This window comes from Eumetopias jubatus, unplaced genomic scaffold, assembly GCF_037043125.1.
Source record: "Eumetopias jubatus isolate StellerSeaLion01/CBP00866 unplaced genomic scaffold, mEumJub1_p1.0 scaffold_12, whole genome shotgun sequence".
NCBI classification, from domain to species: Eukaryota; Metazoa; Chordata; class Mammalia; order Carnivora; family Otariidae; genus Eumetopias; species Eumetopias jubatus.
The window spans coordinates 475,321-499,005 of record NW_028274818.1 but is presented as its reverse complement, the minus strand read 5'-3'; the positions used below and the strand labels follow the sequence as shown (position 1 = coordinate 499,005).

Genomic DNA, 23,685 nt, shown 5'->3' with positions numbered 1-23,685 from the left:
AGAGAGTGAGCATAAGCAGTGGGAGCGGCAGACAGAGGGAGAAGCAGGCTCCCCGCTGAGCAGGGAGCCCGATGCGGGACTTGATCCCAGGACCCTGGGATCATGACCTGAGCTGAAGGCAGACGCTTCACCAACTGAGTCACCCAGGCTTCCCATTCTTCATTTCTTTTAACTTCAGGTTCTGTTCAATTAAATGTTAAGTAAAAGAATTAATCAAGTAAATTTTTAAAATATTTTCTTTTAAAATAACTTTAAATTTACAGAAGGAATGCAAAGATAGTACAAAGAGTTCCCATATACTCTTTACCCAGTTTTCTTTAATATTCCACTAATGTCCTTTTTCTGGTCTAGGATTTAATTCAAGACACCACATTACTAAACTACATGATTGTGTTTGTGACTCTGACAGTTTCCACCCAGGCATCCCTTCTTTTGTGGAATTTTTAAATGGAAGGAAAATGTTAATCAGGTAATATAGGCAAGCGTCCCTCAAAAAAGGCCAAGGAGCATCAAAATATGCTCTATTTCAGGCAAAGCTATACTACCTTTCACAAGAAACACAAAAACTGACTTAATCATCCTGAAACTATATTTACACTGGGGTTCAACAATTAAGTAAATACACTGTAGATACTGAGTGTCTGGTTTCTTGTTACCAGAGAAAGGAATTACACTGTGGTACAAGATTAGAACCAAAGATATCACTATGATTTCATGTTTACATTAATATATACACAGAAAAATAGATACAGAAATACAGGTATGTGTATATACATGGTTAGTGTATATACATATACTTCTTAGCACTGTCTGCTGAGAGGGCCAAGGAACAGTGACACTACTAGCAACAAAGAACACCAGCAGCAGATCTTGGTTTCTAAATATAGTTCTCTAACAAAAAGAACCGGGACTCTTTGAGGAAATAGCTGGGCGGGAGAAAATACAAGATGGGCCTGGCTCATCTTAGAGTGCTAAAAAGTAAGGAAGTACTACAACTAATTACTTGATTAAGATGGGGCAAGGCCAAAGGACACAGGAGTCAACCTGAAAGAGTTCCTAATGGCCAAAGCTAGAAAAACTGGAGTAATAAAATAAATTATGATAGTACTGGATTATAAACCAAAAATAAATACCCATGAGTCAATACTTACATAAATAATGAATGAATAAATAAATGAGAACTTGTTTGTAAGATGTAAGTTACCTTCTTTACAGAAGAATGCTATTAAAGTGTGGAAAGGATTAGGGAAATAGAAAATAGAAAATCAGAACTCCACAGTAGGGATGCCTGGGTGGCTCAGTTGGTTAAGCGTCTGCCCTCAGCTCAGGTCATGATCCCAGGGTCCTGGGATCGAGCCCCTGCATTGGGCTCCCTGCTCAGCGGGAAGCCTGCTTCTCCCTCTGCCTGCTGTTCCCACTGCTTGTGTGCCCTCTCTCTCTCTCCCTGACAAATAAATAAATAAATATTTTTTAAAAAATAAAAATAAATAAAAATTCCATAAAAGCAGATCCACAGCTAGGAACAGAGTTTACCCTTGATGTCCATTGGTAATTTTGGGTATTGTAGTGGTAGTTACTTTGCTTTTGTTGTTGTAGATGAAGCTAAAAGTAAAAAATTTATAAGAATGAGACAGCTATGTAGGCAGTTCTCTAACACGTAGTAAATATAAGAGGTGGGGTTATTGTTAAAAGACAGTACAAAACAGTTTTTATTTCATCCTCATTTCATTCTATACTGTTTCTTTTTGTGTTTTCTGAAGTTCACTGTGGCTATATCCACCAGAACTCTGGTTGGGTCTAATACATTGTTCCCAGGCTTTTTAACCTCATAGAGAGAAAAATTTATTGCTAGGATTGACATATGGTTGTCACCCTTTTACTTTCTGAAACAAATACATTAAAAAAAATCTAATGCCATAATTTCATAAAAGAAAAAACTTTAATACCTCAAAGCTCAGATAGAATATAATAATAAAGTATATTCCTTTATTATTTTTTAAGATTTTATTTTTAAGTAATCTCTACACACAGTGTGGGGCTCAAACTCACAACCCCAAGATCAAGAGTTGCATGCTCCACTGACTGACCTAGCCAGGCACCCCTAAAATATATTCCTTCAAAGTGAATACATTTAATCTTATTACTCATTATGTTAAGATTCCTACCTTTCTCATTTTTCCATGGATGAATGAAAATATTATTATAGATCAGTGTTTGAGAACGACTGGTCTGTTGTCTTATAAACAGAGACTTTTGAATTTTTCATTATGCTCTTTTCTTCCACAGCTTGAAAGCAACTGTTAATAGTCTTTCTTTTTTATAATATAGAATAAACTTTTGAGTGTTTGAGACATTTAATAGATTCATGACCTATTGAATTAAATTCTAAGTTTTTGGGTTCATCATAGTGACTGACCATGAACTACGCTGTGATGTTAAGGTTGATGTGATAGACAGCATTGAAATTATATCTCGAACCCGGGAACTCTATGTAGATGATTCACCACTGGAACTGATGGTGAGAGCATTGGATGCTGAAGGTAAGGGACTCAGAAGATTCAACAAAATTACCTAAAATAAAGTAATACTCCTTTGTGTTTAGTACTTGGAAAAAAAGCAACCTGAGAGATAAAAGTAGATTAGAAATAGTATTTATTTTTTTATATGAAGTTCATGTACATGAGGAATTGATAATTATGAGTATGGTTCAGTGTATTAGCTACATACTTTCATAAAATTTTTCTGCTACATTTAATTATTGGTTATCTCAGAAGTTTTCTTAAATATCCGGAGCTTCTGCTGATGGTCCCTAGATCAGCCATTAAGAACATTTGTTTGGAATTTATTACTAGCTCTGTTTTGGTCAGTTCACTTTCTATAGCCAGGGGAATTACGTGTAAACCTATGAAAAAATTTTATAATTTTATCTTTCTTGAGACAGATTTTATATTGCTTTTAGTGTACCATATTAATGTGTAATATGGTATTTAAAACATTTAAATTTATTGCCACTTTCTTTGTAAACCATTGTAAATAATTTTTTAAATCTGAAAAATAAATATTAGAAATATTCTGGAATCTAGTTTTCAGAAAAATTTTTGTTGAAGGGAATCGGGATTTAGGGATGCCTGTCAACCCTGAGGTAGACTATATAGTGACCTTTATGTAGAACGGTACAGAAAGAGTAGCATAACTTTTGTCAGCCAGAAGTTAATCAGCTTGAGTCTTTTCTGCATCAGAAAGTTTGTGTACCAACAGTACTTTTATTGTTTGTGTAGGGATCTTCCTGGTATATGTGTTTTAAATTCTTAATGGTAGTGCTTCTATTTGTTAATGAAGGAGGCCTAAATATAATTTTCTAGGTAGGTTTCTCTTTCTTGTTAAAGATACCTGAATATTTTTGAATATGTGATTCTGCCCTGTCTGCTTTTGGCTTGCTTTATAGGAAATACTTTTAGTAGTTTGGCAGGGATGATGTTTGAGTGGAGCATTGCCCAGGATAACGAATCAGCAAGAGAAGAATTGTCTAGCAAAATTAGGTAACATTGAAACCAAACATAAACCATCTGATTTTGAAGGAGACATCTGCCTTTGGGTGGCACACTGAACAGCAGCTATTTGTATGGGCTTTGATAATCCTGCTGTCTGGACTTCTTTGGGACAGATAAATTTGCCAGGGGGAAATGTCTTTGATAGAATGACATGGTGCGGGTGCAGGTACTTTTATGCTTGTTTAATTTGAACCACTGCAGAGGAATTCATGAGCTCAGGACTCTATAATTGTTCGAGCCAGGTGTGTCTTCTGGCAGTTTTGTTGTTTATGCTGTCTGCACATGCTGGAATACAGTGAGTGGATGATACTATGAAATTTTGTCTTTAGTACTAAGAAATAGCTCTCACATAGTCCCAGGTTTTAGTACCACAACAGTTTTAGCCCGAAGCACATTAAATACTTTTGTTCTATCTAATCCTTATGGAAAACAGATTTTTTTTAATTTTTAATTTTTTTAAAAAGATTTTATTTATTTATTTGACAGAGAGACACAGCCAGAGAGGGAATACAAGCAGGGGGAGTGGGAGAGGGAGAAGCAGGCTTCCTGCTGAGCAGGGAGCCCAATGCGAGGCTCAATCCCAGGACCCTGGGATCATGATCCGAGCCCAAGGCAGATGCTTAACTGACTGAGCCACCCAGTCTCCCCAAAACAGATTTTTTTTAAAAGATTTTATTTATTTATTTGACAGAGAGAACATGAGCAGGGAGAGAAGCAGAGGGAGGGGGAGAAGCAGGCCCCCCGCTGAGCAGGGAGCCTGATGTGGGGCTCAATCCCAGGACCCTGGGATCATAACCCAAGCCGAAGGCAGACACTTAACTGAGCCACCCAGGTGCCCATGGAAAACAAATTTTCGGACTTTTTACACTATATAGACATTGAAGGGACTATGTTTAAAGTCTCTTAGGGCATTTTGGAAGATGACTCATTACTTGATTGCACTAGAAACAAACTTTATTTTATCTCTTAAGGATTCTGAAATACTCCGAAGCAGAATATTCTCCCCCAGTGTACATAGCTGAGATGGAAAAAGAAGAGAAACAAGGAGATATGATTTTGGTGTCTGGGATCAGAACTGGTGCTGCTGTTGTAAAAGTTCGAATTTATGAGCCATTCTATAAGGTAAGAAGTTTGTGCCATAAACTTTCAAACTTTCGTTTAAGGGCCTTTTCCGTGGAAAATACTATTCCTTATATTTATTTATAGTAGAAGCCCTTTAACCTGATATGATTTGGGTCAATAGTTGGTGATTTAATCGAAAAGTCATTTGAAGTAGATAGACATAAAAAAAACTTGTCTTCATTAAGCCTGTTACTGCCTAAGTATAATTACACATACACCTGGTGTTTCTCTTAAAATGGGTAAGTGTAGTTTGTTCACCCGTCCTTTGGTGTAGGCCCAAGATGTTTCCTTGACCATGAGCTCACGGATTAGAAACATGTATGCTCACGCTTACACCTGTTGCAGCTCCTACTTTCTTTTTCTTTTTTTTTTTTTTAAGATTTTATTTATTTATTTGAGACACAGAGATACAGAGAGAGAAAGCATGAGCAGGGAAAGAGGCAGAGGGAGAAGCAGGCTCCCCGCTGAGCCAGGAGCCCAATGTGGGGCTCGATCCCATGACCCTGGGGTCATGACCGGAGCCGAAGGCAGACGCTTAACCATCTGAGTCACCCAGGCGCCCCTCTATTTGTTTTCATTTTTCATTTCATTTTATAGTCAAGTGAAAAATTAGACATGTGTGAAGCAATTTGAGTACAGAATTCTATATTTTTCAAGGATTTTTCCATGATCTTTTACATTTTTCACCTACACCTGACTTTGCTAGCTGTACGTTTTAGCAGCTTGCTTTGGCCTTCTTTTCAAAACATTTAAATTTTTTGTAGAAACAACAGCTCTCTTCGCACTTGTGGTTTATTTTTTAAGGTAATTATAATTAAAAGTGCAAATGGCATAAGTAGGTTTCAGAAAAATCAGTGTCTTTTGGTGAGTGTCTAATTCAAATATCAGGGACGTGGTATGGACATCATAGAGAAAGCCTACCAGCCTTGTGTCGGGTCAGTCTTCACAACAATCAAGGTGTTCAGCAAGGGTAGAGAGTAGTGGGAAGGGAATTCACTGGAGGCTGGTCAGAAGAATTTCTGTGGCATTCAGTTAAGTCTTCCCTTGCATTTCTACACATGTGCCTTTTTATTTACCAACTCTTCTGCTTTAGGAGTCTTGTCATTTTCTATTCTTCGTTTGAGTGACTTAGAAAGTCAGTATAGTATTAAGATTCATAGTCACTTTTTAAGGCTAACTGAAATTATGATTTGTGATTAGGAAAGCATTTTTTTTTAATATGGTTTCTTTTTTTTTTTTAAGCTTTTATTTATTTATTTGAGAGAGAGAATGAGAGAGAGAGAGAGAGCATGAGATGGGGGATGGTCAGAGGGAGAAGCAGACTCCCTGCTGAGCAGGGAGCCCGATGCGGGACTCGATCCCGGGACTCCGGGATCATGACCTGAGCCGAAGGCAGTCGCTTAACCAACTGAGCCACCCAGGTGCCCAGGAAAGCATTTTTAAATCTCTATAAGATATTTTAAAAGAGACTTATAAGAAGTAAACTTTTAACAAGGAAGATGACCTTCAAGATTTTGGCTACGGAACCTAGTTTTTTTCCTTCCTCTTCTAGAAAGTGGCAGCAGCACTGATACGTCTGCTAGTTTTGGAGAATATATTTCTTATACCATCCCATGATATTTATCTCTTAGTAGGAGCATATATTAAATACCGAGTTGCAAAAATGGTGCAGGGAAGAATGACAGGTAAGGTGATTTATCTTTTCCTAAGACTAACATTTCCCAAATCCTTCTGCTGACAATAAGAGAAGCAACTCCACCTTATGTATACAAATACTTCTTTGTGTTTTTAGATTTTGTGATAAAGTATTCCTTAATTGCTATACTTGAGATAACATTGGACAGAGATAGTCCCCAGGTCTTGAACAGGCTAATGCTTAGCGCCACTGCCACCAAATATTTAGTAGATTTTATAGGGCAAGTGAGGAAACTTTACCAGAAGGGACTTGAATGATCTTTGCAAAAGTTGTTTCTTGAGAAACTCAGTTCATTAATTGAAAACTTAACACTCTGTTGACCCTAGAAGTCCCACTGAGTTTATAAAGTGGGCATTGGCTCCAATAGCATTAGTCCTTTCCTTCCTTACTTAGTGGGGATCCTTCTTACTACTTTCAGTTCACTGGTTTTTAAGAATACAAGCAATACCAACGATAAACTCACATAGTACCCCCCAAATGGCTGTGTCAAAATTCATCATAGTGTGAAGGAAAGTATAAGCAGATCATACTCTTATTTAGCCCTGCTTATAATCCAACAATACAATCCAATCCTTTTATAATCCAACAGTACACTCTTGTCTTTTACAACTATGTAAAAGTGGCTGTTCTTGTTACATTTATGTATCTTTATGTCTTACAGAGGTGGGATTTCCCCTAGAACACTATACACTGGAATTGCAAGACCACAGAGTTGCATGTAATTGGTCTCTTTCTGGGAAAGTGGCTTTACTGGATGAGAAAAGAGCTATGGTGACTGCTGTCCAACTGGGCCAAACTAACCTTGTCTTTGTCCATAAAAGTATCCTTTTCAAGTTTTAGCTGTCAATCTATGTTTCCTTGAGCATGTGAGACATGTTCCTTGGTAAAGTAATTTGCTAAGATTATACTTATTTTGTATCGGCTTTATTTTTAACAAAGGACTATAAATTATTATAGTCATAATTTCTAACAGAGGGTAGGTGGGGAAAAGAATAGTTGGAACTTGGTTTCAATGCTTATTTGCAACCTCGATTAAATTATAAAGAGACTGGGGAAAACAGCTTGAAGAAACTTGTGTGGATTTTATTTAATTTGTTCTTTCCCATTTCCACATGAATAATTGAGAAAAGATGGTATGGTATTGTCTGCAGTAGATGCTTAATTAATATTTGTTAAATTGAGTTGAGAATAATTTTTAAAAATTGACTAAACCTGCTCTGTAAGGACTGAACAAAAAAAGAGATTTAGAGCTCTGTTATAGTCAAAGAAAACAAAACAGAATGAAGATTTAAACTCCAGAAAATTGAAATGTTTGGACTCCATTTCTCAATGTTTGATTTTGAAATATTTCCTATTTTTGAATATTTGAACCTGAAAGAAATTAATTCATTTAGCAAATATCTATTATAATCCTACAATATCCTCAGCATTGTTCTGAGTGCTGGGGATGTGGACTGCTATTTTACTCAGAGTAGTTAGGGAAGTCTTTTTTGATAAGGCAGCACTGCAGCAGTGGGTCGTGCAGACACCTGGGTGAAAGAGCTCCAGGAAGAGGGAATAGCAATTGCCAAGGTTGTGAAGCAGGAGCATGTCTGGCATGTTTAAAGATGGGGAGAGAAAGCACTGAGGCTGAAGTGCCAAAAATCAGGGGAAAGAAGGAGAGGTGGTAGAGTAGGGGAGGGAGTAAGTTGTGTGGCACCTAGTAGGCTAGAAAAGTACGGTATTCCTTGTATGATCATATTAGTTAGCTATTTATATTACTTGTCTAAACATATTAAGGAGGGTTTTTGGTCCAAAGTTGTTTGTTTCTTAGTCATTTTAAGGTGCATAGGACATTGGTCAACAGATACAATATAATACCTACAAAACTAAGCCATTCAATATTTGAGCCCCAGCCGTGTGTGAGGTACTTCCCTGAATTCCCCAGGCAGACTTATAGGACCTTTTTTTTCCATATTCTCAGTTCATATTGTTATTTATTCCAAAGTAGTAGATATTAAAACATATTTATCTATTTATATGTCTTCTTGAGGATATGGATGGTGACTATTCATAATTTCTTCCAGCACCATAATGTCTTCTAGCACCAGCACTGGCTGGTGGGAACTGTTCGTAGAGATTGGGTAAATAACAAGAGAAGCAGCAGGTTTAAGGAAAAAGAAAACTAGATTAGTTTTTCACAAGTTAACCTGAAGTACCTGTGGGATAGACATGCCAACAGATATTTTTATTTTTTTTAAAGATTTTATTTATTTGAGAGCGAGAGAGCTCATGCCCAGGAGACCACGAAGGAGGGGGGAGGGACAGAGGGCCTGGATCATGACCTGAGTGAAGGCAGACACTTAACTGAGCCACTCAGGTGCCCCCAGCAGATATTTTTACTGTGCATCTGGAGGAGAAAGATTCAGGATAAAGACAGATATTTGAGAGATCAGTTTATAGATAGGTGATCGTGGAAGCTGTTGTAGACAAAAATCACTTAGGGAGAGCATATAGAGTGAGAGGAGAGGAGGACCAAAGACTGTGTATCGCCAGCTTTTAAGGTTCATACGGAAAAAGAGGAATTCTTTTTTTTTTTTCAAGATTTTATTTATTTGAGAGAGAGAGAATGAGTAGGGGGGAGAGGGGCAGAGGCAGAGGGAGAGAATCTTAAGCAGACTCCACACTGAGTGCAGAGCCCACGCGGCGGGGCTCAGTCTCATGACCCTGCAATCATGACCTGAGCCGAAATCAAGAGTTGGGCACTTAACCTACTGAGCCACTCAGGTGCCCCAAGATGTAGAACTTTTTTAAGAGAAGAGAAACTTGAACATGTCTGTAAGTAAACAGAGAGAGAGCAGAGATATGGGAGAAAGGAGGGTCAGTTGGTGGAACAAGGTTTCTGAGGGGCAAGAGAAAATGAGATGCAGAACAGGTGAAAGGATTAGGTGGAAGATCTCTTATTCTGACAAAGGAGGAATGAATTAGTTTAGAGATCTATCCAGATCTGCTTCCTCATCTGTAAAGTGGAGGGAATGTTGTATCTCTGAATTTCCTTCTAGCTCTTACATTTTATGAATGTTATATTAGAGTACATATCAGAACCAACCTACGTTGGCACAGAGGTGCCTGTACAGTCTCTAAAAGATTTGCTTTAATGACTAGATAAAAGTAATTTTTAATTGATATATCAATTGTATATATATCAATAGCTCATTTGGAATATTGAGGCAGTTTTGAAAGTTTGATCCCTCAAGTGGATTAAATATTATTTTATTTCCATTATCACGATGGATTACTGTAGTGATAAATTGTAATCTCGCACATGACTGAATTACTATAACTCTTAAATTAGTGTACTTTGAGTATTTTCTTTTTTTTTTAAGATTTTATTTATTTATTTGACAGAGACAGACAGCTAGAGAGGGAACACAAGCAGGGGGAGCTGCAGAGGGAGAAGCAGGCTCCCCACTGAGCAGGGAGCCTGACAGTGGGGCTCGATCCCCAGGACGCTGGGATCATGACCTGAGCCGAAGGCAGATGCTTAACGACTGAGGCACCCGGGCGCCCCTGAATGAGTGTTTTCTGTTCAGTCATCTCAGTTATATATTTCTTCTTAGCTTTTGGGTGTAGTATATTTTGGAGAGGAAAGTATATTCCTAGTTAGATTCTGTATAGGACAATAACAGTAAGTTTGTATTTTTGCTAGAATTTAACTGAAGGGATAGTGGGTAATATGGACTATAAGTGACTAGAAGTATCTTTTATGACAAAGAGAAAACATTTTGGTAATAAAGATTTACCATAGATAATGGAAAATCAACTAGTGATTTTTTTTTTTTAAGATTGTATTTATTTGACAGAGACAGACACAGCGAGAGAGGGAACACAAGCAGGGGGAGTGGGAGAGGGAGAAATAGGCTTCCTGCCGAGCAGGGAGCCCGATGCGGGGCTCGATCCCAGGACCCCGGGACCATGACCTGAGCCAAAGGCAGACGCTTAATGACTGAGCCACCCAGGCGCCCCTAGTGATTTTTTTTTTTTTAAGATTTTTATTTATTTGTTTGACAGAGAGAGACACAGCGAGAGAGGGAACACAAGCAGGGGGGTAGGAGAGGGAGAAGCAGGCCTCCCACAGAGCAGGGAGCCCGATGCGGGGCTCGATCCCAGGACCCTGGGATCACGACCTGAGCCGAAGGCAGACGCCTAACGACTGAGCCACCCCGGCGCCCCATCGACTGGTGATTTTTAAAACTGTTTGCAGAGCCCAAGGCAAGTTGCTGGGCTGGATGGCAAGTCATATACCCCTCCTCCCTCTTCATCACCACTGTTCATTTCTTTTTTTTTTTTTTTAAAGATTTTATGTATGTATATGTATGTATGTATTTGAGAGAGAGAGAGAGAAACAGCATGAGAGGGGAGAGGGTCGGGGGGTGGGGAAGCAGGCTCCCCACTGAGCCAGGAGCCCGATGCGGGACTCAATCCCAGGACTCCAGGATCATGACCTGAGCCGAAGGCAGTCGCTTAACCAACGGAGCCACCCAGGCACCCACCACTGTTCATTTCAACAGCCAGAGTGATGCTACTTTGTCCTGCTTTCCATAATGGGCCCCTTATATAAGAATTTACTTGGAGGAAGAGTTCTACAGCTAAATGAATATTAAAAGCATGGAACATGATCTTTTTTCTATCTTTCCATTTTCCTTAAATTTGAAATTCAAGAATACCTGATTCCTATTATGACTGAGTCCCTCAGACTTTTCTCAGAAGTGTACACGTTTAAGTTTTTGCTTTCCAAAGGATAATAAAAGATAGGATTTTTGTTTGTTTCTGTTTGTGCACTTATTATTTTTTTTCTTTGGTAGCTCACATTTCTTTTTTCACCCAACTCTGGTTCATATGATTTCCTTAAACAAAAATTAAGATGTCCATATGCGATCTGTGTCTGGACTCCCAAATTGCACCATATATGTTGTAGAGCCTGGATTTTTAGGTATTTATTTTTTAGAGAGGGGGGGAAGAGGAGCAGAGGGAGAGGGAGAGAGAGAATCTTAAGCAGGCTCCACGCCCAGCACGGAGCCCAATTTGAGCCTTGATCTCACGACCCTGAGATCATGACTTGAGCTGAAATCAAGAATCATTCGCCCAATCGACAGAGCCACCTAGGCACCCCTGGATTTTTAGGTATTTTTAGAGACTGATTTTCAGAAAGCTGAACAGCTTAAACTATTTCATTAAAATGAGTGCATTAGAAACCAGAGTGCTTCTTGAACCTTTAAATTTAACCTTCCTTTGACATGTTTTCTCACATTGTTATGGTTCCATGCTGTCTGCAAGAGTGAAGCATCTTGAAACAGATTGTGAAAAAATATGAAGACCCATGTGATACAATGTTAGGTTAGAAAAAGAGACTTTATACAAAGAAAAAAGAATACTAATGTCCTTAGGTCATATGAAACTGGTCTGACTGAAAGAAGCTCAAATCTTGCCTGACACATTAAGAATGAGCAATATTGTGATTTGTTTTGTATACAGATGTAAGTGAGAGTGTTTCTTTATACCTGAGATGAACTAAATTAAGCCAGAATCTTTAGAATCCCAAATTACTCAATTTGATGGAGGGAACTAAAGGATCAGCTTTGGAAACCATCTCCATCTATTAGCAAGTTTTGCTCACTGAATAGTTTTTATAAGTTTGTATTTTTTAATCATTGTAGAAAATGAATGGCCTTTTCTGATATTTTTGTTTCTTGATTTGTGTATAGGTTTCACAGTTCAACCTGGAGACCGATGGAGTCTAGAGGTGGGACAGGTGTATGTCATTACAGTAGAAGTATTTGATAAAAGCAGTACAAAGGTCTATATTTCAGATGTGAGTGTCTCTTTTGTATTTTTCTAGCCCCGTGTATGGATAACTTCTTGAGTGGGCCACCCTTTCTGGCTAGGAAAGCTTTTTTTCTTTTGCTTCCAGACTTTACTTTTAAAGTTACTACTTTATTATGATTATTAAATAGTTCTGTCCTTGAGGAAAGCTAAACTGGAAGTAAAATATATAATTTGGTCAGAATTATATAAAAGAGTTGAAGAGAAGGCCAAAATACTTTGGAGGATGTCTCGTTCTAGGACTCCCTCGGAGCTGGTCACCTGTGTGGCAGTGGTGCAAGGAACAGTGGAGTCCCAGACAACAGTGCTGCACTCACCCTCCAGTGCCCTTTTTGGTTTTTTTCCCTGAAAAATGTCAATTTATGGAATGGCAAAAATTATACCAAAATTTATATAAACTTTGACTCTGTTTTTGATCACTTGCCATTAAGTGGATCTCTCAAGTACCATTTTAAAATTACATCTTTCCAATTTAGGATCTCCATGAGGAGAGCTAACATTTTGTTTTTATTTATCCCCAGAGTGCATAGCCACAGTTTTTATTTATTTATTTTTTAATGCTTTGGGATTAAGATGGCTTTAGGGGAAAAACAAACAAACATCTCCTCAGTTTTGTGTTGCTATTGGGCTGATTTTCAGAATCTCAGGATTATGTACCAGTTCCTAAGGGAGTACTTTGAAGAGCAGCTCACTACTGCGAATGGATCTTACCATGTAGTAAAAGCCCTGAAAAGTGGTGTTGTGGTGATAAATGCATCCCTGACTTCCATCATTCACCAGGTAGGAATTAAAAGGACAGTCTTTGAATCCCAAGAACACTGATGGGGCTTGGTTGACTTGTTGATTTGTAGGCAGATACATGGCATATTCCACCTTTATCTTTCATAAAAATGAAAAAGAAACTGATAAACAGTATACTTTGTAGTTTATACCTGTACAGATTTTCTGTTGCAATCTTTGTTATTACTAATGTCTACATTTGTGGTCATTGTGTATATATACCATTTGAAGTTCCTTTAAAAAATTATTTCATGTGCACATTTCCACGTGTTGTCAGGCTTGTACATAGAGTACTTTCTAGTCTGAAAATCCAAAGGGTTAATATATCAATTTAACCATGCCATTAACAATGAACTTTTTGCATTATTTCCATTTTTCACTCTTGTAAATGCCATAACTAAGTTTCTTTGTACAATTATTTTTCTTTTGGTTAATTTTCATATGGTATAATGTCAGAAATGGAATTACTGGGTAAAAGGATAAAGTATGAATCTGTTTCTGCTGTCTCTAAAATGCATGAGTTTCTGGTTTTTAATAGCCTGCCAAATTACTTCCATCTCCCAGACTTCCTTTTTCTCCATGGATCCTTTCATCTGGTTGTTTAAGATAAAACCCCAAGGGTGGTCCTTCCTTCCCATCACCTGCTACATTCAATTCAGTACAATATCAAATGCCATGTCAGTTCTGAATATCTCTCAAACCCATTTCTTAGTATCCCCACAGTGTCTTTTTTTTTTTTTTTAAGATTTTATTTATCTATTAGAGAATGAGAGAGAGAGAACATGAGCGGGGGTGAGGGGCAGAGAGAGAAGCAGACTCCCTGCTGAAAAGGGAGCCTGATGTGGGGCTCAATCCCAGGGCCCCAGGATCATGACCTGAGCTGAAGGCAGACACTTAACCAACTGAGTCACCCAGATGCCCCAAGAAATGAACAAATTTCTGTATATTGATTTTGTATTCTGCAACTTTACTGAATTCATTTATCAATTCTGGCATTTTTTTGTTGGAATCTTTCGAGTTTTCAGTATATAGTATCATGTCATCTGCAAACAGTGAAAGTTTTACTTCTTCCTTACCAATTTTGATGCCTTTTATTTCTTTTTGTTGTCTGATTGCTGTGGCTATGACTTCTAATACTATATTGAATAAAAGTGGTGAGAGGGGTACCTGGGTGGTTCAGACGGTTAAATGTCTGCCTTTGGCTCAGATCATGATCTCAGGGTCCTGGGATCAAGCCCTGCCTTGGGCTTCCTGCTTGGTGGGGAGCCTGCTTCCCTCTCTCCCTCTGCTGCTCCCCCTGCTTGTGCTCTCTTGCTCGCACTCTCCTGCTCGCGCTCTCTCTCAGATAAATAAATAAAACCTTGAAAAAAAAAGTGGTGAGAGTAGACATCCTGGTCTTGTTCCTGACCTTAGGGGAAAAGTTCTCAGTTTTTCCCCATTAAGGATGATGTTAGCTGTGGCTTTTTCATAAACAACCTTTATTATGTTGAGGTATGTTCCCTCCAAACGCACTTTGTTGAGGGTTTTTATCATGAATGGATATTGTACTTTTTCAAATGCTTCTTCTGTGTCTATTGAAATGATCATATGGTTTTTTTTTTTTAAGATTTTATTTATTTATTTGAGAGAGAGGAAATGAAGGGCTGGGGGAGAGAGAATCCTTAAGCAGACTCTCCGCTGAGCATGGGGCTTGACGTGGGGCTCAATCACACCACCCTAAGATTATGACCTGGCTGAAATCAAGAGTCAGACACTTAACTGACTGAGCTACCCGGGCACCCCTCATTATTACTGAACTATAGTAGCTGTGTTTCTTTAATGAATAGGAACATTTATTTACTTCTTTTATAGAAAGAAACTGGTTGAGTAATTCTTTTTTTTTTTTTTTTTTAATTTCTGGTTGAGTAATTCATTAGCACACCATTTTGCTGTTGCTTTGAATATAAATGGATTATAAAAACAGTCCTTATAAATCTGTTTTGCTCCTTTTTTCCTGCTCTTATAGAATAAAAGTATTCAGCCTATAAAATTTCCAATCATACATCAGCAAGAAGTGAAGATTTATTTTCCCATCAAGCTTACACCCAGCTTTCTGGCATTTCCTCATCATCCTATGGGAATATTATATCGGTATAAAGTACAGGTATGGTGTCCTATTATATGAGGATTTACAAAGAGATAAGTCAGTTTCTCTGTTAATTTATTGAAATTTGGTTAATGTTAATTTTTTAAATAATTTTTATTGTTATGTTAATCACCGTACATTACATCATCAGTTTTTGATGTAGTGTTCCATGATTCATTGTTTGTGCATAACACCCAGTGCTCCACGCAGAATGTGCCCTCTTTAATACCCATCACCAGGCTAACCCAACCCCCCACCCCCCCTCCCCTCTAGAACCCTCAGTTTGTTTTTCAGAGTCCATCATCTCTAATGGTTCATCTCCCCCTCCGACTTACTCCCTTTCATTCTTCCCCTCCTGCTATCTTCTTCTTCTTGGTTAATGTTAATTTTTATTTTCCCCTGATCCTAATAGTATAATTGAGTTTCTGTTGATAACTACGCCATATTCTTGAGTACTATCATCATAACAAGACTCGCTGTACTTTCTGTCTCTCTTCCTCATATCCTTTACTTATGACTTTTGTAAAGTTTTTGTCAAGCTCCCTTGTGCTCTTTTTGACATTTTGTGATACTGCCAATTATATAACCTCCTTTCAGTTTCCCTTGCCCATTTAGCTACTTTACTATAGGATCACAGTTTCTTTTTTTTAAAGTTTTATTTATTTAAGTAATCTCTGCACCCCACGTGGGGCTCAAACTCATGACCCTGAGATGAAGGGTCACATGCTCTTTCGACTGAGCTGACCAGACACCCCAGCATCACAGCTTCTTAATATGTCCAGAAATAATTTGTTATATAGTTTTATTATTATCTTATTATTATTATTTATTTTTAAGATTTTATTTATTTATTTGAGAGAAACAGAGAGAGCATGAGCTGAGAGAGGGAGAAGCAGACTCCCCGTTGAGCAGGGAGCCCGATATGGGGCTTGATCCCAGAACTCTGGGATCATGACCTGAGCCGAAGGCAGACGCTTCACTGACTAAGCCACCCAGGCACCTTATTTATTTCTTATTTCTTATTTCACCAGATTTTACATCTTTACTTACATTCCATTTTCCTCCTTTGGCAGTTAAATATAAAGTTGTATTTTTTCACAGGTAGAGGGTGGCAGTGGCAACTTCACTTGGACCTCTTCTAATGAAACAGTGGCCATGGTGACCACTAAAGGAGTTGTGACTGCAGGTCAGGTCAGGGGGAACAGTACTGTTTTGGCCCGAGATGTACAAAATCCCTTTCGATATGGAGAAATTAAGGTAAACAACTCTCCAAAGAACCTTATTATAACCCCTGAGACATTGCTGTCTAAATTTAAGTACAGAACATGTTTAAAAATCTTTCTAGTCCAAATTGGGTATTTGAAAATTATGCTCAAATTCAGTCTGGAAGTTCATCTTCCTTAAATATTCCTGGACCTGTGTTGAATCCTGCTTCACTTAATAGCGAGTTACTGAATGGGTGTTTTTGTTTCCTTGTCTCTAAAATGGGGATAATGATAATATCTACCTCAAAGTGTTATTGTCAGAATTAAATGAGATAATGTTTTACCTCAATGCTTGGAATATATTCAATATTTAATATTATTTATTTTTGTTATTGTGTTTTGTCATTATCATATATATGACCTTCATAGTAACTTTATTTCTGATCTCATATTTGTTTGTCAGTCTGTTTCTAAAGATTGAAAACTCCTTTTCACTATATTATAAAACCACATTACTGTTTTTCCCCCACTTCTGATATATGTTCATGTATGTTGTTGTTCCCTGAAGAACTCAGTGTTTTGTTATCATTCAGTTAACATTTACTGAGTACCCTTAAGACATTTACCACCATGATACCATACCAGGTGTCATAGGACATTCGAAAAAACATATTATCTCACTTTAAAGAATCTAAATTCTGATAGGAAGATCTAGTCACATGAAGTTAAATAACACTTTTAAGGAAATGATGTGAGTTATTTTAAAGCAGTATATGATTGAGAGCTACTTAAATTGTGTAGTAAAAGTATTATTTATAAAATAAAAATCCTTGGGGGCACCTGGGTGGCTCAATTGGTTGAGCGGCTGCCTTCGGCTCGGGTCATGGTCCCAGGGTCCTGGGATCGAGTCCCGCGTCGGGCTGCCTGCTCAGCGGGGAGCCTGCTTCTCCCTCTCCCTCTCCTTCTGCCTGCCCCTCTGCCTACTTGTGCTCTCTCTATATCTCTCTGTCAAATGGATAAATAAAATCTTAAAAATAAAATAAAAATCCTTGTAGATGTGACTAATCAGAGACTATTACGAAGAGATGAGAACTTGAACAAGACTTTAAAAGATAGAGCCAAACTAAGACCTAAGAGTCAAAGTCAACCTGCTGTTTTTTTGATAAAGTTTTATCAGAACACAACCAACCTCATTCATTTATATATGGTCTCTAGCCACTTTCAAGCCACAACTACACAGTTGGGGGTTGCCACAGAAACCATGTGGTCCCCAAAGCCTAAAATATTTGCTATCTGGCCTTTTCCAGAAAACATTTGCTGATCCCCTACTGTAGACCAATAGAGGTTTTTTTAAGGTTAATAATATGGTAAATCTTGTGTTTAGAAAGTATCTTTTTTCTGTCAGACAACAACTGTATTTTTTAAAAAAGGAACAGAAGATAATTGCTGGTGCTGTATACTAGTAGACTAGAATCAATTGACTAGAGAAAGGAAGGCAAAGTGTCCAGTGAAGCCTGAACTAGTAATGTATTGAGAATAGCGAGAAGGGGAAAATGGAGGGTTATTTTGGAGGTAGACATAGTCAGATTTGATGCCCAGTGGGTTGGGGAAAAGTGAAGCATTTATTTATTTATTAAAGATTTTATTTATTTTTTTGACACAGAGAGACACAGCAAGAGAGGGAACACGAGCAGAGGGAGTGGGAGAGGGAGAACAGGCTTCCTGCAGAGCAGGGAGGCTGATGCAGGACTCTGGGATCATGACCTGAGCCGAAGGCAGACGCTTAATGACTGCACCACCCAGGTGCCCCAAAAGTGAAGGATTTAGACACAGGCATTTCTAACTTTGGCAGCTAGGTGGATAGAAAACACAGGAAAAGGAAAAAGAGGAAGATGATGAATTCAGTTTTGGATACATTCAGTGTGATTCACCTATGGAGCATCTGGGTGAATGGTGGTAATTGGAAATAGGGCTCTGAAGTACAACTGAAAGATTAGGACTAGAAATAAAAATTTGGAATTATCAGTATATGGTTGGTCATTGAAGTTTTGGAACTGGATAAGATTTCCCAGGAAGAGCATGTAGTCAGAAGAGAAGACAGACTCTGAGTACTATGTGTCATTATAAGGGACATAGGCAGAACAAGATGAACTAGCAGAAGAAGCATAGAAAGTGACAGAAAAAAACTCTCCCTTTGGGCTGCCATAACAGAATACCACAGACCAGGTAGAATATAAACAACAGAAATGTATTTATCACAGTTTTGGAGGCTGGCAAATCCAAAATCACGGCATCAGCAGATTTGGTGTCTGGTGAGTGAAAATTCCTGATTCATGGAAGGCTGTCTTTTTGCTGTATCCTCACATGGCGAAGGGCTAGGGAGCTCTTTGGGGTCTCTTGAATAAAGGCACTAATTTCATTTATGACCTAATCACCTCTCAAAGGCCTCACCTCCTAAAACCATCATGTTGGGGGATTAGGATTTCAATATAGGAATTTGAGGGGGGACACAAACATTCAATCTATAGCAAAGACAAAAGATTTTTTTTTTTTAAAGATATCAAGAAAAAGGAGGTGCTCTGTGTCTGAAGTCAGCAAACTTGTAAAGGGCCAGATAGTAAATATGTTAGTGTTTGTAGACCACATATATACTCTTCTATTCTTCTTTGTTGTTGTTTATTTTAAAACCTTTTAAGAATGTAAAAACCCTTCACCTAAAAAACTAAGAAAATTGGGCACTAGCCATCATTTGCCACACGCCTGCTGTTTGGTGTTAGATGCTTTAGAGGAATCAGTTGATGAAGGAATGAAATGAGTGACATGCTCAGCACCCAACCCCCAACACACACATGATATATGATACATATTTTTGTATTTAAAACATACATATATGTTTATGTACGTATGTCTTTAAATATTTAAGGAATGTGGGGCACCTGGGTGACTCAGTCTGTTGGGCATCTGCCTTTGTCACCTGAGCCGAAGGCAGACGCCCAACCGACTGAGCTACCAGGCGCCCCTAACATAACTTTCTTGAAAGATTAAATTTTTTTCTCTCCAGATATATGTCCTGAAACTGAACAAAATGGAGCTGTTACCATTTCATGCTGATGTGGAGATTGGCCAGATTATAGAAATCCCCATTGCAATGTATCATGTAAATAAGGAGAACAAAGAAGTCATCGTGTTCACAGACTGCTCTCATTTATTGTTGGATCTGAACATGGATAAGCAAGGAGTCTTTACTCTTCTCAAGGAAGGTAAGGGTAGGCCTTTTATTTTCTCCTTTCTTTGTCATTGAATGAGAGGACCAATCATCAATTCAGGAACTACAAATTATAGTCTGAATTCACATATTACCTTTCTTTACAATGTTTTTATTTGTTCTGTCAACCACCTCATTATAATGTAATTTAGAAACAAAAGCCCAGCAATTGAATAACATATTCAAAGAAGTGTTGTGGCCATTCCTTCAGCTCAGATGAAGGTATTGAGCTCTTTTCCTCTTTCTTTAAATATATCATACCTCTTTCTAGGTTGGCTATAGTGCCATTCTTAAATTTATTCAAAAAAAGAGTATTTTTTTCTAATAAACGGAGAATGTGAACAAGCTATCCGTAAAGACTAACATCATCTCCTGTTATTGAATACCGTGCGTGACCCTGATTACCATTGGTTTTAATCAGCAATAATAGTAGTAGAGCACATAACATTCACTCAGCACCTACTATTTGCTAGGCTCTATTCTGAATACTTTCCATATGTTAACTCTTTTAATTCTCGCAATACATCTATAACGTGGACTTCTGCCTTGCCCTTACTAAGTATACTATATAATATCTCTTTCCTCTTCTCAGTTCTCCAGGTGTGTCTCCTAATTTTTAGGCCCTCACTATCTCTCACCTAGAATATAACAATATCCTCCTAACTGTTGCTCACCTTTGATAATCCGTGGCTATGAGATGGACCTTCATGAAGCTCACTTTTTTTTTTTTAAGATTTTTTTTGATTTATTTGTCAGAGTGAGAGAGCAAGCACAAGCAAGGGGAGTGGCAGGTAGAGGGAGAAGCAGATTCCCTGCTGAGCAAGGAACCCGATGCAGGACTTGATCCCAGGACCCTGGGATCATGACCTGAGCCAGAGGCAGATGCTTAACCGCCTGAGCCACCCAGGCGTCCCTGAAGCTCACGATCAATACTGCTTTTCTTGCTCAAAAAATGTGAGAGGTTTCTCCTTACCAGTGGAATAGAGCTGAAATCCTTTTAGTTTAATGTTCAAGGTCTCTACAAGATAACCCAATCTACTTTTCATAAAGAAATACTACTTCTTACTTTGGCTTCCTTTAATTATGGCTCCAGCTAAACAGACAGTTAAAATTTCCTGTATAGCTCCTTCATATACTCATGTGTATCTCATTTATATTTCTGTCTTTGCTCATTCATCAGTTTGAGATACTATCTTCTACCTATCTAAATTTTCCTTGATCTCTCCAACTAGAAGTAATCTTTCTGTTTTCTAGACCTCTATACTGCTTATCATTTTCTACAAATCCTTTAATTTATGTAAATGTTCACTCTCCCCTTCTAAACTATATATGCCCTGAAGTTAGGATCTTGGCTCATATTTGTATCCTCACTGAACATAAAATTGTGCCTTACATGGTATATATCTGTTAATAGAAGGAAGAGATTTTTATATCAATTTGATATAAACTGGGGCCTAGTAGTTAGTGTGCAAGATCAAGATGTTTTTTAATGTATTAAAATTCTTATATTTCTGTAGACTGATCCCCTTGAGAACTGACTGCTTATTACCCTAATGAAGTCATGTTTTTGATTTGCAGGTATTCAAAGACCTGGGCCAACACACTGTTCTAGTATACATATAGCAGCCAAATCTCTAGGCCATACCCTGGTAACAGTGAGTGTGACTGAGTCTGAAGAGTACTTGGAGAGCAGTGCCACATTTGCTGCTTATGAACCTCTAAAGGTGAGACATTTCATGGTAAGGAACTGGCATATCTTTTCATGGAACCCACTGTATCCACTTAGAGGCTTCCCAGCTATCTGTGATTTCTATTAAAGATCAGTTATATTTGTGTTTTCTTTATTTACCAGCTCTGTCATCAAACCTGAGTATCAGGGAATTTACCCCCTCATGTTTCTGCCACAGAATATCTTTTAAGTTGTATCAGTAAGTTTTAGATATTCCCCTTTATTTCTTCTTTTTTATTGAGGTATAAAATATGTATAATAAGGTACATAAAGTACACTAATCTTAAGGTACTATTTGATTTCTTACATGTGTATATATCCCTGTAAACACGACCCTGAATAAGATATTGAATATTAGTGTGGCCTCTTTTGAAGAACTCTGAAAGAAAACTTTATCATAGAGGGGGAATTAGTCATCTTTAACCTTTATACTTAAGGATTTTCAGCATAACAGTCATTATTTAAGGCCCTAAGGATTGGTCCATTATAATTGGGACATTATGACAAGTGGCAGTTCAAAACAAAAGTTGAGCCTGGTATGCATTCATATTTGAATCCTTCAGGAGCTAAAATTGATGTCTACAGGTTCTTGCTAATAGATACTGACAAATCCTGAGTCAGTGTCTCTTGGGATAAGGGGGCATCCATAGGGGGAAAAATTAACACTAATGAAAGAAGCAAGGTAAGTTATTAATTTTAAAAAATTTGCATTTTAAGTTGGCCTTATTACACATTATGTAGCATAAGTATTAAACATACGGTTCAAGCATATTTCATTTGTTCTCAGTGGATGAATCATCTTAGTTGCCTAATTAAGTGAAAGTACTTGGCTGTGGCTCATTGTCACATTAGGTTTTTTATTTTATGATTATTCCCAGCCTTATTTTGTATTTATTGAGTGTCCACAGATCAGATCTCCCCTGGATGAAAACCGCCCTTAAAGGAAAGGAAGTAAGATGATGATTTTCCTTTTCTATGTAGTGCTTTGGTCATATATTTTTCCTTTTACTTGCTTAAAAGAATATGTGTTTTCTACCTTTGTTATCAATATTATGTTTCAGTATGTGGTATAGTTCTCAATTTGTCCTTTTACATATCAGTCCAATTCAGTTGATCTGATTAATTTTGGACTATGTGTCTAGGAAAAAGGAATAATCTCTGTCTTGCTTTCTGAGGGAGGCCTTCTGTGAAACCTCTAATTCTATTTCTTCTATTAGAGGATTGTATGGCACACTGTACTGTGCCTTTTTGTGATGCCCATTATACTCTTTACCTACTTCAAATCTGTCTTTCCCAAACCGTGAGCTCCACTGTGAGGCAAGACCTTATTTGTCTTTTTATTACTATATCCCCAATGGGCCATCAGTGAATACTTGTTGAATTGAATTATATAGACATTATTTAAGAGAATACTGCCACTAGACATAGGAATGTTTAATTTTAATAGTATTCAATAATAAATATGATTGACTAGTTCAGGGAAGAAATACTAAGGCATGGTTTGCTTATATTTTTAATGATTGCTCAACTCTACTTCAAGTTGCAACTTAGTCACTGTTGTAGATAGACACTGTGTGCCACATGAAAATAACCTACCGTTTGATAATGCTTTATTCTCCTAAAACAAGTTTGCTCATCTGTAATAGGATCCAACTTCTCTGTATACTGGAGTGAATAATACCAGTCTTGACTATACCTCCTAGGTGAGAGTTCTTTGAGAAATAGGATGAAGTATATAGATGTATTATTTTATATTTTCAGGACAAAAGTTCTTTGCTAACTTAATAAAATATCCATTTAATGGGTAAATTCTTAGAAACATACAATCTCCCTGGGGCACCTGGGTGGCTCAGTCAGTTAAGCATCCGACTCTGGATTTCAGCTCAGGTCATGATCTTAGGGTTGTGAGATTAAGCTGCACGTCAGGCTCTGAGCTCAGTGGGGAGTCTGCTTGAGATTTTCTCTCTCCCTCTCCCCCTACCCCCTTCTTTCTCTCTAAAAATAAATAAATCTTTAAAAAAAGAAGGAAACATACAATCTTCCAGAACTGAATTAGAAAGAAATAGAAAATCTGAACAGACCGATTGTTAGTAATGAAATTGAATTGGTAATCAAAAAACTGCCAACAAACAAAAGTGCAGGGCCAGATGGATTCACAGGTGAATTCTACCAAACATGTAAAGAAGAGTTAATAGCTATTCTCAAACTGTCCCAAAAAATAGAAAAGGAAGGAAAGCTTCCAAATATATCCTCCAAGGCCAGGATTACCCTGATACCAAAACTAGACAAAGACACCATAAAGAAAGAAAACTACTAGGGGTGCCTGGGTGGCTCAGTTGTTAAGCGTCTG

At 37.8% G+C, this 23,685-nt stretch overlaps 1 protein-coding gene across 6 annotated transcripts in view; it reads left to right on the top strand.

Moving 5' to 3' along the window:
• Window positions 1–23,685, top strand: part of NUP210L (nucleoporin 210 like) — an 82,908-nt gene that overhangs the window by 7,452 nt on the left and 51,771 nt on the right. For 4 of the 6 annotated variants that reach the window (XM_088017095.1, XM_028090121.2, XM_088017093.1 and 1 more), the window contains exons 1-9: window positions 6,158–6,358; window positions 7,031–7,189; window positions 11,273–11,341; window positions 12,114–12,220; window positions 12,871–13,011; window positions 15,017–15,154; window positions 16,238–16,393; window positions 19,403–19,601; window positions 21,185–21,330. In XM_088017095.1, the coding sequence (XP_087873221.1) occupies window positions 6,337–6,358; window positions 7,031–7,189; window positions 11,273–11,341; window positions 12,114–12,220; window positions 12,871–13,011; window positions 15,017–15,154; window positions 16,238–16,393; window positions 19,403–19,601; window positions 21,185–21,330 (1,137 nt within the window). In that variant the 5' untranslated portion in view covers window positions 6,158–6,336. Of the gene's footprint in view, window positions 1–2,408; window positions 2,541–3,445; window positions 3,540–4,522; window positions 4,674–6,157; window positions 6,359–7,030; window positions 7,190–11,272; window positions 11,342–12,113; window positions 12,221–12,870; window positions 13,012–15,016; window positions 15,155–16,237; window positions 16,394–19,402; window positions 19,602–21,184; window positions 21,331–23,685 lie in introns of those variants that run through there. The other 2 variants (XM_028090123.2, XM_088017096.1) reach the window with 2 other exon arrangements.